The sequence below is a fragment of the Eptatretus burgeri genome, chromosome 2 (assembly GCF_056783735.1).
Source record: "Eptatretus burgeri isolate ZD-2024b chromosome 2, Ebu_testis_v1, whole genome shotgun sequence".
NCBI classification, from domain to species: domain Eukaryota; kingdom Metazoa; phylum Chordata; class Myxini; order Myxiniformes; family Myxinidae; genus Eptatretus; species Eptatretus burgeri.
Window position 1 is genome coordinate 114,008,081 of NC_140962.1, and position 14,542 is coordinate 114,022,622.

The 14,542-nt window shown below is 43.6% G+C and overlaps 1 protein-coding gene across 2 annotated transcripts in view; it reads left to right on the forward strand.

Moving 5' to 3' along the window:
* Positions 1 to 14,542, forward strand: part of LOC147032864 (vasculin-like) — a 97,189-nt gene that overhangs the window by 55,550 nt on the left and 27,097 nt on the right. For both annotated transcript variants that reach the window (XM_085870804.1, XM_085870805.1), the window contains exon 8: positions 7,020 to 7,190. In XM_085870804.1, the coding sequence (XP_085726930.1) occupies positions 7,020 to 7,190 (171 nt within the window). The remainder of the gene's footprint in view (positions 1 to 7,019; positions 7,191 to 14,542) is intronic.

A 14,542-nucleotide genomic window follows, 5' to 3' on the forward strand; every position in this document is an offset into this window, starting at 1 on the left:
GAAGGACATGGACCTGTCCCTCGTGTGGTTTAGCTGACACGGGCGAACCAGGCCAGCGTCGAGATGCAATGATAGAATCCAGAGCTCCCTTCAGCGCTCGTCCCGGCAACCAAAACTCTCCTCTGTTTCCCAAACTCTCGAGAAGGCAGGAGGTTTCTCTGCCATTTCGCCAAGTCTTTGAGTTGAACGTCCAAGCGAGGGCTAACTCCACACTCGTTCAACCTGCCTGTCAGATTGACCACCCCCTTGCTGCTCAATCGTCATCAACTATCTCAAGATCTCTCTCCCCTCTCCCCTCTCCTCTCTCCCCTCTCCTCTCTCCTCTCTCCTCTCTCCTCTCTCCTCTCTCCTCTCTCCTCTCTCCTCTCTCCTCTCTCCTCTCCTCTCTCCTCTCTCCTCTCTCCTCTCTCCTCTCTCCTCTCTCCTCTCTCCTCTCTCCTCTCTCCTCTCTCCTCTCTCCTCTCTCCTCTCTCCTCTCTCCTCTCTCCTCTCTCCCGCAACCTTATTCACCCCTCTCCACGGGGGGGGGGGGGGGGGGGGTGAGGGGCTGCCCCCACCCTCCCCGCTCTCCCTTACTTGACGGTTTTGGCGCGCAGAATCGCTCGTCACCCTGTCATTGGCCAAAACGGGCGGCAAGTCCGTCGATTGGCTCGGGGGCGTGGTGATGTCATGCGGACCGCCTTTCTCACCGTCGCGGGGTCTGATTGGCTGAGCGGCGGCCACCTCATTTGAAGCACGCTGATTGGTCGAGGGCCGCCGCGAGGCTCCTCCTTGAACTCCACCCACCATGGCGTCGGCCAGAGCTCGGTGAAGGTGAGGGTGATGCTAGCATTGTTGTAGTTGATGGTGGTGTAAAAATAAAAGAAAACCCTGACTATCAAAATTACTTTGCAGCGCATGTACATTCAATTGCCCATTAAACAAGGGAAAGGGACCCCAACTAAAAACACCTACTTATCGATATAACTGAGCTATTCGACCTGTATGTTGTGTACTCATGGCTTCCAGATTCGTAACAGTATAAATATGTGCGGAGGAATGTCGTGACGTCAGAGTACCGTTCTCGTTCGTACGTTGTACGTTGTTTTTAATTTTTTTTTTTTTAATGGAACTATAATTAACTTCTGTGCCTTTTTTTTTTTAGTAAGGAATGGGCTTTGCAGAGGCGGAGAATACAAAGTTTGTTCCCATCCCCCCCTCTTTTATTCCTCTCACAAGAGGAGAAGGTTTTGCATTTGGTTCTTTGTCGAGCTCCACATGTGATAACATGGGCCACAGATGCCACCTGGTGGTAGCCAGTAGTACACGCTTATCTTTTTCTTTTTCTTTTTTCTTTTTTCTTTTTTCAACCAAGTACCTCATAAATGTTTTTAGGCCTTCTATTGCATTGAAAGTACTTATATAAATTATGTAATGTTAGAATGTGAGTACGTCTCTAATAATACTAATACCCTTCCTTTCACGCCGTAAATGCGCATGGGGCTGCCGAGGCAGTTTCATTGGCAAGGAGTACAATCCTGGACAGTTCTACCTCTGATGCGGTTACCCAGAATGGTTATTACCTCAGTACACGGTACTCATTTTGCCAACCTCGGAAGGATGACAGGCTGAGTCAACCCCACCTGGTGTTAATTGTAAAAAAGGGGCTCAAACTTGGGACCCTTAGGTCCCAAGCCAGTCTCCTTCACCACGAAGCCAACACCAGGTGAGTATGTCTATAAGGGATGTACAATTAGAATTTGAGCATGTCTCCAAAGGATGTATGATTAAGAATGTTATGTTTATAAAGTACGTACGTGTATTCAGAACTTTGAGTGCATATATAAAGTACATTCCATGAGAAAGTATGTAACGTGACTACATCTATAAAATACATACGATACGATTACAAACACCACACAAAACGAGTCCTGACTTGGATCTGTAATCTGATTACTTTTTCTAGTTTCACTTCTGTAATCCCTTGTTCAAGCCCCATTGGCCGCTGAATTTACACCAGGTGGGGTCGACTCAGCCTGTCATCCTCCCAAGGTCGGCAAAATGAGTATCAGTGTACCTGTGTAGGGGCACAGCATCAGCGGCGCAGCAGTGCCCCACCAAAATGATGGCTACCTGGCAGCCAAGCTGCCATGCGCAAAGAGAAGAAGAATCCCTTGTCACTTCTGGCTCATATATTTTGTTTGGTTTGTGGTCATATTTTTCTATGGATAAAACTTTTTTTTCTCCAAGTCATTGAGGTGGTGTGGTTACACATTTCTTCTGCATTAGAAATGTATACAGAGTGTCCCCAAAGAACCTATGCATGCTGTTGGAATTTATCTGTACTAGTGCAGACCCGTAGGTGCGTAAACGATGACTGCATTGGGGCATTATTTCAATTAGATCGGACCAACCGTATCATAAATGGCCATAACTTGGGAAACACCTGGGAAACGTATTCAGGTCCCCAGCGTCAATTGTGACATCATATCAAATGAAGAAGAATTGTGACGCCCCCTCTCTCTCGCCCCCTCCTCTCTCCCACCACCTCTCTCGTCCCTCTCTCTCGCCCCCCACTCTCACGCCCCCTCCTCTCTCCCCCTCTCTTGAATTGTGATGCCCCCTCTCTCTCCCCCTCTCTTGCCCCCCCCTCTATCCCTCCTAGTCTCTCCCTCCTCTCTCGCTCCCACTCTCATCCCCCCTCTCCTGTCCCCCTCTCTCGCAGATATTGGTCGACAGATAAATGGCCGTAACTTGGGAACTGCTTGTCCGATTAATATCAAACCTCGAAAAGGCACATCCGCGGGTCCCCAGCAATATTCCTGGCAAGTTTCAATCAGATCGGACCGTCAATCGTGCAAATAAAATAAAAATAATAAATTAATAAACATTAATTGTGACGTCATTCGTGATGTCATAGCACAGTGTCTTGTCATTGGTCGACAGATAAATGGCCGTAACTTGGGAACCGCTTGTCCGATTGATATCAAACCTTGAAAATGCACATCAGCGGGTCCCCGGCAATATTCCTGACAAGTTTCAATCCGATCGGACCAGTGATCGTCCAGTTATTAATAATTTGGGAAAAAATTGGCATGATAAGGTGAGAAGGTGGACCGACACCTTCAGCTGCCATATATACACCTTTTCAACACTGAAAAAGCAGTAAAATGGCCGTAACTTGGGAACCGCTTGTCCGATTGATATCAAACCTCAAAGGCACATCTGCGGGGCCCCGGCAATATTCCTGGCAAGTTTCAATTAGATCGAACCGGCGGTCGTCGAGAAACTGCGGACACACACACACACACACACACACACATTGCTGGAATTATAGATAGATGCTTCCCTCCCTCCATTCTCTGCACAAATTTGAATTTTTCTCCATGCTCTTCCGGACATCGTCTTCCATGTTGAGGGTTGGAGGTCATAAAAGCAGCCGCTGACAGCTGTTTTGGGATCTTCAACTGTTGTTAGGTAGAAATTTCTCATTTCCTTCACAATGCCCCCAAACGGAGTTGTCACATGTTAAGTCCGGACTTCAAGGAGGCCACACCATCTCGGATCCACGTCCAATCCATCGTCCACTAAATTGGTCGTCAAGATATTCTCTAACTGCGTGAGCATAATGTGCTGGTACACCATCTTTGTTGCAGGATAGCTGAGGGTAGCTGATTCTTAGCAGGAGAGCTGAAGATGGAATAGCTGATTCGTGACAGTTGAAGACCTCAAAACAGCTGTCAGGGGCTGCTTTTACGACCTCCAACCCTCAACATGGAAGAAGATGTCTGGAAGAGCATGGAGAAAAATCACGGGAGCATGGGACTTTGTGGCCACTCTTGTATTTGTGTGTGTGTGTGTTAAGATGTTGTCCACTCACCTGACTAATCTGTGGCAAAAGGACCAGTTTTCTTTTTGAAAGATAATGATTTGCTGATTGTGCTTGCGGAATTGTTTTGGTGATTACTTTGATTGACATTCAAGTGCTTTTGATAAATATACTTAAATTGTGGATATTGCATTTTAGTCGACTTGCTGTCTTCATCTTATTGAAAACCAACATTGCCATCTAAACGGTTAGCTTTTCTCCTGACCTCCCCAAGTGAAGCATGAGCCCTGGTACACTGCAATGCCTCGGGTTTGTTTGAGTGGTTAATTACACAACCTGTGCCCATACATTCTGTGCCGTGCTTCACTGGTTGAGCAAATTAATTCCACAATTCAACGTTAAGATTTTGTGTTCTTCAAGCACACTAATTTTGAAACTTATTGTCGTGAAAAGTTGTGTTGTATGCTCGGCAATTTGCATGCATCATTAGGTTAGCTTGAATACCGGGCGTAGTGGCGTGCGCCTGTAATCTGGCTACTCGGAGGCTTGGGTTGGAGGATCGCTTGAGGACGGGGGCTCTGCACCGGGCAGGGTGTAGAGCAGCCCGGAATCATGGCGAAACCCAAATCCTGATCCCTGTGTCGTAAGAGGCGACCAGGGTTGCGTCAGGAAGGGCATCCGGTGTAAAACATGTGCCAAATCAGTATGCGGATCATAACGGATGATCCGCTGTGGCGACCCCTAACGGGAGCAGCCGAAAGATGAACAACAACATTAGGTTAGCTTGAATGACACTTCAACCACTTCCATGCTTTTTACCTTCACCACCGAAGGTGGGTAGAGGTTGTTTCTTCCCCGTCTGTCTGAACAGGATAGCTCAAAGTTTTGGATGTATTCGGATGAAATTTGGTGTACAAGTTAGGGGTGATGAGGGCAAATTGATTAGATGTTGGTGAAGATCTGGATCGGGATCTGGTACTTGCATTTTAAAAAGTGATTCACCATTGAGGGATAGGGCCAAAAACTATATTTAGCAGGATATTTCAACCTGTGGACGGATTTGTACGAAACTGGTGGCCAGGTTGTGTGAGACAAGGAAGAATTGTTTCGATTTTGGTGAAGATCCAGATCCGATAAATTTTTTTTTAATTTTGCAAGTGATTCTTCACCATTGAGAGATGGGACCCAAAATCTATGTATGTATAGCATGATATTTCAAAAATTTTGGACAAGTTATAACAAAACTAATTGGATGAGTTGGTTGGGTGACAAGAACAAGCCGATTTGGTTTTGGTTCAGGCATCCCCATCCGGCCCATCAGTGCGACACAAAACGTAAACTGTTCAACCTGGCGGAGGTATGCGCTCTACCGAGTGCCGTTCTTGTTACCCTCGCCAGAGGAGAGGGTATTGCATTTGGGTCAGTTTGTTTGCCTGCACAGAATGTGAGTGTTTTTTCACCGTAGGAGCGACTTCTCATCTTTAATGATAATTATGATGTCATAGGTCATGTGATGTGGCAACCATATTGGAAAATGGAAAAAAATTGGACCTCTATCTCTGAAACCACACCATTGAAGAAATTGAAATGTGGCACATGGCAGACTTCACACAATATGTTCCTCAAGCCTTGCGGATTCCAGGCAGGATGTTCACAAATAATTGGCAACCATTTTGGATTGAACAAAAATCTTTAAAAAAAAATTATTTCTCTTGAACAGCTTCATCGATTGATGTGAAATTTCACAAATATCTCGCACCTTTTGAGTATTTTTTTTTTGTATGCATTGTCGAGACTTATGAGAGCTAACACGCAATGCACAGCAAGGGAGGGGGGGCAGGAGACAAGAGGTGGGAGAGGGAACAACAAAACTGTGGGGAACAGAGACATTAGGAGATCTGTGGAAGGGAGAGACATGGGGCGGGGAACATGGGGTATACAAGATGGACACCACAAGGGCTTTCAGGACCTTACACGACGGGAAACTTTCAGGGAGGAAGGCAGGGAATTTGAAGGAAGTGGGTTTGGGGTGGATAAATGGGGGTAGAAAAGGAGGCATTGCTGTATACAGTGTGAAAATATTGGCATCATAAGTCACGTAGTTTGGCGGCTATCTTGGATAGAAAAATACAACCTATCTGATTATTTTAACAGGAAACTTCACAAATGTTATCCCCTACCTAATTAAAGGCAGAATGTAAATTTATGTTGTCGTAGGTCATGTGGTTTGGCAGCCAAATTGGATTGGAAATGAAGACCTTAAAATTTTTTCTCCAGAACGACTTACCAGATTGATCCCAAACTTAGCACACATGATCTACGAGCTTTGGGGAATATAGGTTGTAAATTGTAACGTTGAAGGTCACATGGTCTCGCAGCCATGTTTTGAAGAGTAAACCTTCAAAAATCTCCTCTCTAGAACAGCCTGACAGATCGAGGGGAAACATCACCAACATGAACCACAAGCCTTGCAAACCCAATAATTCAATATTGAATTTTTGTTACTTCCGACTGGTTTTGGACTGGAGGGTCACAATTATGATCTGGCATTTATGGGAATATATGTTTGACATTTCAATCTGATCAGATGCATGGTCTGTCACCCAGCATTATTTTTTTTAAAAATTGGATATGGCTTTTAAAAATTTTTTTGAATAAGACTCACTTGACTGTGCTTGGATGGATTTGATGGTAGATGAGTATCAGCTGAAATCCGAATCCTATCCAGGTTCCTCCTGAGGACTTCATCTTTGCTTTTTGCTTATTTGGGTTCTCTCTGATGACTCCAATGCAGTATATTTTATGTGGTCTTCCATTTGTTTTGAATTTATTTTAATCCCATTCCAAATTCAATTGAATAATAACGAGGACGTTATGGGTCAGGTGTCCAATGAAAGCGAGGTTGCATCAAAGCGGGAATTCTTTGAAAGTGATATTGGTTATCACTGCCAGCAATTTTAAAGTGGTAGTTTTAGGTATGTCTCTTTATTACGTAACACAAACATCACACAAAATACATTACACAAATCTACTTAAACACCACACAAAACAAGTCCTGGTGAGGGAGTGTGATATCTGATTGCTCATTCTATTTTTTTCTGTATTGATTACAAAAGGAAGATGCTCTTTTCAACTTTCTCGGTTAAATTTTGCTGTTCTGTTTCATCCTGTTTCAATCCCTCACTCCTGCCCTTCCCATTCTCCTTTGCAGGTACCTCTGCGCTCGAGCTCGACATCTCCCATCGATGTGTTAGGGCCGCGCTTGACGCGCCTCGGACGAAGGGCCGATAGGAAGAGCGAGTTCCTTCGTGCCCTGAAGCAGGGTGGCCGTGATGATGAGCCATACGGAGAAGAACGCTATGATTCTCCTTCATTAGAGCAGGTAATCGTACCGTCCGTTATGTCTCCTGCGATGGCAACTATTTTGAATATTGAATAACATCAGTTTTCACATCTACAGTGCCTATAGTCTTTTTTTATGATTTTTTTTTTTTGGTATACGTTGTCAAGGCTTGTATGAGAGCTAATGCACAGAACGCACAACAAGGGGGGCAGGAGACAAGAGGGGTGGGAGAGGGAAGGACAAAACGGTGGAGAACAGAGACATTAGGAGATCTGTGTAAGGGAGAGGGATGGGGCAGGGTACACGGGGTAAACAAGATGGACAAACAAGATGGACACCACAAGAGCTTTCAGGACCTTACACGACATGGAACCTTCAGGAAGGAAAGCAGGGAATTTTGAAGGAGGTGGATTAACGGGGGTGGAAAAGATCATGTTTTTGGATGGGGAAAAGATAAGAGGTGATGGTGAACAGCTGTTTTGAAGACCTGGAGGGAAGAGTGGGATTGAAGAGAGTGTGGGAGTTTGTTCCAAAGGTGGGGAAAAAAGAGGAATGAAAGAAAGAAGGTGTGATTCATGATTTTGGTAGTTTTACCAGAAGAAGGTTACTGGCAGACCTTGAGCGCCCTGTGGATATATGGGGGGGTGGGGGGGGTTGAGACCGGAGAGGAGACTCGAGAAGACAAAGACCACCGACCTGCCTGTGGTGAGAGTGTGTGGCCCAAAGACTCAGCCTCACTGCGGGAGATACCAATGATCCTAAATGCCTTGGTTTCCATAGTGTGAAGCCGAGAAAGGTGAGAGGCAGAAGCACCAGCCCAGAGGGGAGAGCAGTACTTCATCAGGCTATGGACGAAAGCTTTTTATGTAGTCAGCTCAGATGGGCCGAGGAAGGACTTTACACGACGGAGTTTGCCCCAGTTGGTGATTGGCTTTGGAGCCCAGAAAAGTCTACACCCCCTTTCAAAATTTCACCTTTTGTTGCCTTAGAGCCTGGAATTAAATTGCATTAAATCAGACTTTTCCCACTTTTATTTACACATTGTAACCCACAACTTCCAAGTGAAAAACAATCTACAAATTTCACAAAATTAATTAAAAATACAAAACTAGAATATCTTGGTTGGATAAGTGTCTTACCCCCCTTATAATAGCAATTGCAAATTCGCTCAGGTGTAAAGCCGCTGTCTCACCTTGACGTTTTAGCCAGCTTATGGCAACGTATCAAAATGTATGTAAAACGCTGGCGTACGCTGAACTATTGATGTTTTTATTTTTATTTTTGGGCGTATAATAACGTGTTGGACGTATGCATAACGTATTAGTAACGTACACAGAACGTTTTAATCACATATAGATAACTTGTACCAACGAATGCTGAGCGTGTTGTCGGCGTTCACAACCTATGCCCAACGATAACTTATGCATAGCGCGGCAGCGTATCGCCGATGATCACGTGGCGTAGGCTATTAATAGGCTGCGGCTCGACGATTCAAATCATAACCGCACTGGACATCGAAGTGTGAAGCCGCTGTCACACCTTGACGTTTTAGCCAGCGTATGCCGATGTATGAAAAATTTGCCGAACCAAGCTGGCACACGTCCAATATGTTGTGGGTAAGTTTTGTACATGTTAAGAGCACGCTGGCATACGTCGTAGTACGCTGGCATACGTCATTGTACATCGAGAAATTTTCAGCATGTTGAAAATTTCTCGATGTACTCGACGTATGATACACATTCGGCATACGCTGGCATAAGTTGTAGGCACGCTACGCGATCGTTGACACACGTTGACATACGTTACTTGTACGTTACTCATAAGTCGAAACACGTCAAGGTAATGGTTAGGCCTAGGTCACATTTGCCACGGCGCCCGTGGGGTCTCCAAAATCTATGTCCACTCTCAATTATACGGCGGCCACAGTATTTCCACGGTCACACAATGTAGCAGTCACATATGTTTTTATTTTTTGGGTAGCTGCACGGCGTATTTAGAAATTGTGGAGACCAAAAACGTAGGGATGCCGTAGATCTTTGATTTGATGTCGCACGGTTATGTTAGGGCGCTCCTGCGGCGGCCATAGAATTTTCAAGGCAGACGCAAGGCGACCGCAGGGGGACAGCAGGGGGGCCCCTAAGGCGAACGTGCGGCCAGACTGATGGTAACGAATGGGTTAATATATATATATATATTTTTTTTACCAGTTTTTTTTTTTCGGCTTGTCGAATTGCTATGGCGAACATAGAAATGAAAAAAGTTATAACTCTGCGTTATAATTCCACGGCGACCTTACGCCCTGTAAAAGATAGCCAAACGGCATAGGGCCACCCTGAGGCCACCGCAGAAACTCTGCGGCCACTGCACGTTTCTGTCAATTCAGAGGGCGTACGGTCGCCGTATCCTCGCCGTAGAGCAAATGTGACTTAAGCCTAGGTCTTAGAAATTGTGGAGACCGAAAACGTGGGGTTGCCGTACGGTCTTTGAATTGATGTCGCACGGTGACCTTAAGGGGGCCCTGCGGCGGCCATAGAATTTTCAAGGCAGACGCAAGGTAGCCTCAAGGTGACCGCAGGGGGCCCTAAGGCGAACGTGCGGCCAGACAGATGGTAACGAATGGGTTGTTTTTTTTAATTTTTTTTACCAGTATTTTTTTTTTTCGGCTTGTCCAATAGCTACGGCGAACGTAGAAATGAAAAAAGTTATAACTCCGCGTTATAATTCCACGGCGACCTTACGACCTGTAAAATATAGCCAAATGGCGTTGGACCACCCTGAGGCCACCTCGGAAATTATACGGCCGCCGTATCCTCGCCATAGAGCAAATGTGACTGAGGCCTTAGCGTCAGTATTAAAGACTCCCTGGGTTTTTTGAATTTTTTTTCTCTTCGGTATGACTGTTATGATTTAAATCGTTGAGCGGCAGCCTTTTAATTATATTATATTACAACTGCACTAGAAATCGAAGTGTTAACATCACCGTCATACCGAAGAAAAAAAAAATTATCAAAAAAAAAAAACCAGGGGGTCTCAAGCACTGACGCTAACTATTACATTGACGCGTTTCGGCTTATGAGTACCTTACAAGTAATGTGTGTCGACGTGTGTCAACGATCGTGTAACGTGCCTACAACACGTTACTCATAGGTTAGAAATAAGTTTTGGGGAACGCTAAACATTACCTCGACGTGTTTCGACTTATGAGTAACTTACAAGTAACGTGTGTCAATGATCGCGTAACGTGCCGACAACTTATGGCCAGCATTTTGTGGAACGTGTGAGTCGTACGGTGGCATACCTCGGGAAATTTCAAGCATGGAAAATTTGTCTAACAGCTCGGCGAACTACGACGTATGCCAGCGTTCTACGACGTATGCCAGCGTTCTACGACGTACGGCAACGTACTACGACGTATGCCAGCGTGCTCTTAACGTATACAAACTTACCCATAACGTATTTGACGTGTGCCGGCGTTTTAGCCCAATTTTGCACACGTCAGGCATACATTGGCTAAATCGTCAAGGTGTGACAGGGCCTTAACCAATCACCTTCAAAATCATACACCAAGTTAAGTAGCCTCCATCTGTTAAATTGCAGTGATTCTGATGATTTCAGAATAAAATCTGCTGTTCCTGCAGGTTTCCCCTGCTGGGGAGTGCATTTCATAGCAAAGACTCAACCATGAGAAGCAAGGAGCTTTCACAAGACCTCCAGGATAAAGTTGTGGAAAGGCACAGATCAGGGGATGGGTATAAATTTTTTTTCAAAGGCCTTCAATATCCTTTAGAACATAGTCAAGACGATCATTAAGAAGTGGAAGGCATTTGGTACCACCAAGACCCTGCCTATATCAGGCGGTCCCTCCAAACTGGATGACCGAGCAAGGAGGAGACTGATCAGAGAGATCACCAAGAGGCCAATGGCAGCTTTAAAAGAGCTGCATGCCTTTATGGCAAAGACTGGTCACTTTGTGCATGTGATAATATCCCAAACACTCCATAAGTCTGGCCTGTACGGTAGGGTGGCACGAAGGAAGCCATGACTCAAAAAAGTTCACCTTGAGTCCCGTTTGAGGTATGCAAAAAAACACTCCGGAGATTCTGAAGCCACGTGGCAAAAAGTGTTATGGTCTGCCGAAAATACGATGGAATTTTTTGGCTTAAATGCAAAACAAAAACGTGGTGGCATTGTCCTATGGGGATATTTCTCATGATCAGGGATTGGGGCACTTGCCAGGATAGGAGGGGAAATGGATAGAGCAAAATACAGAAAAAATCCAAGACCAAAACCTGCTGCCCTCTTCAAGAAAGCTGAAATTGGGATGGATGTTCACCTTTCAGCATGACAACGAAGTAACTGAAGCACAAAGCCAAATCTACATTGGCGTGGCGAAAGAACAAAAAGATAAATGTCCTTGAATGGCCCAGCCAGAGTCCTGACCTAAATCAGACCTCTTTAATCCCATTCTTCCCTCCAGGTCTTCAAAGCAGCTGTTCACCACCACCTCTTCCCCAATCCAAAACCATGATCTTTTCTACCCCTGTTCATCCACCCCAAACCTTCCTCCTTCAAATTCCCTGCCTTCTTTCCCGAAAGTTCCCTGTTGTGTAAGGTCCTGAAAGTCCCTGTCATGTCAATCTTTTTTTTACCCTGTGTTCCCTGCCCCCTCCCTCTCCCTTCCACAGATCTAATATCTCTGTTCCACACTGTGTTGTCCTTCCCTCTCCTGCCCCCCCCCCCTTGTTGTACGTTATGTGTTTGCTCTCTTATGAGCGTCGACAATGTAGACAAAAATTAATATTAACCAAAAATCTGTGGCATGACTTGAAGATTACTGTCCATCAACGCTCCCCACACAACTTAACTTTACTGAACTTGAACAGTTTTGTGCAGAATAATGAGCAAATATTGCCCAATCAAGGTTTGCAAAGTTGGTCGAGACCTATCCCAACAGACTCACTGCTGTAATTGCTGTCAAAGGTGCTTCTAATAAGTATTAACTCAGGGGGGTGGACACTTATCCAACCAAGATATTGTCGTCTTGTATTTTTAATTTTCTGAAATTTGTCGAATGTTTTTGACTTGGTATGTAAATAAAGGTAGAAAAAGTCTACTTTAATGCAATTTAATTCCAGGCTATAAGGCAACAAAAGATGACAATTTTGAAAGGGGGTGTAGACTTTCTTGAGGATATATATATATATATATATATATATATATATATATATATATATATATATATATATATATATATATATATATATATATATATATATATATATATATATATACTAGCGATACCCATGCACATGCACAGGATAACAGTACAACATAGCTGGTAGCAGACGACAGACCGTACACGGGGAATGACAAAATACGCATTGTGCAAAATGCAAGTGGTACTATGGAACGCCAAGACTTCCCAAACATTGTCGGCATGTCCGCTAAGTGCCACAGCAATTTCATAGGGATCGTGTGACGGCGAGCCGAGTTTTTAGTGTGCAAGCTTGGTATTATATATATATATATATATATATATATATATATATATATATATATATATATATATATATATATATATATATATATATATATATATATATACACACACAGTCATGCGCCACTTAACGACGGGGATACGTTCTGAGAAACGTGTCGTTAAGCGACGTCGTCGTTGTGCGAACATCATTTTTTTTTTTCCGTTTTCGAACATCGTACTTACACAAACCTCGACACCAAGGCTATGTGGTGTAGCCTATTGCTCCTCAGATACAAACCTGTGCAGCATGTTACTCTACTGAATACTGTTGGCAATTGTAACACACATCCAAGAGAGACGGAAGACACGTTGGTTTTACCTTTGTCCTGTTCATGACTGCCATTGGTGTTGTTAGCAGCAGCTTACAATCTCCTCTCTCATCGATTATAGAAAAATGAAGAAATAACATTTGGATTTTGTATATACGTCATCATTGCATCGATGTTATAATTTACAAATGAAGAAACGAGCACCTGTCAATTGTGATATATATTTTCGGAACAGTGCGATTGTTTTAACAACATAAAAAGCCTCACTAAAAATAAATTTGTGTTTTAATTTCGACTGTCACAACAACGATTTATTCGTGGAATTCTTCAATGCAAAGGTAATTTACTTGCTGGAAGGTAAACGTGCAAACATTGGTTCAGTTTGAAAGCCGATTTCCTTGAATCCCGATTTAGCATGACCCTGCTTTTTTCGCGATGACATTTTATTGACCTCAACGATCTCATTATAACAGGGCCACACTCGTTTATTATCATTATGAGGTATTATGTACTGTACAGTGTACATAATTGTATGTGCTATTTTTATACGACTGGCAGCGCTACGTCGGCTCCATCACTCGGCGATAGGAATTTTTTAGCTACGTTTTTTTTTTCAGAGCTGGTAGATCCGTCGTTTCTGCGATCCATCGTTGCCCGGAAAGTCGATAAGCAGCGCATGACTATATATTTATTTTTATATATACCATATATATATATATATATATATATATATATATATATATATATATATATATATATATATATATATATATTTTTTTTCTTTATATATATTATATACTTGCCAGTGCCTCTGGAAAATTGCTAAAAGGTTCCAATAATACAAGCAATATTTGTGGAAGAGGAAGATTAAGGCTCTTTTTGCTTAAAAGACCTTGCACAAATTGCATCATTGTTGTGTGCATGTGGTCGGAGAGCATCTTTGGGAGCTGGTGGAGTATTGTCGAGGTGTGACTGGGAATGGTCGGCATTTGTATGTCCTACACAATCAAAGCAATATTAAGTTTGTTTTAGACTGACTTGCACGTTGCACTTTTATCGTCCTGATTTTGGATTCAGCCCAGTGAGGTCCAACATGGAATTGGTATCTGCAAGGACAGAGTTATCATTTCATTCAGCTGTTTTTTTCAGCAGTGATCATCCTGCCCCTCTTTCCTTTTTTAAAGTATTTATTTATTTATATTTATTTTTACAATTTTATTTCAACCTTTCCAAATTAGTTTAGTTTCTGTGTTTTGTTACGTTCCTTTGACGTTGACCCTTGTGATCCATCTGGAGCCCTGAAATCAGTTAGAAGAAGAATGTACACCATAAGGCATGTATTTTGAAATTCCTTGCTTTCAGTAAACGTGTTCCTCTTTAGAACATGTATGTTCCTTTTGCACTGGACAGTCAATTAATAAATATTGTTTTGGTTTTGGGGGAAGCAGAGGGGTGGGGGTTCACGAAGGGGTGACTAGGACATGCTTCCCAACTTCCAACTTTGAAGCCGATAAGCTTCGGATAACTCTGCGGAGAGAGGAGAGGAGAGGGGGGGGGGGAGAGAGAAAGAGAAAGAGAGAGAT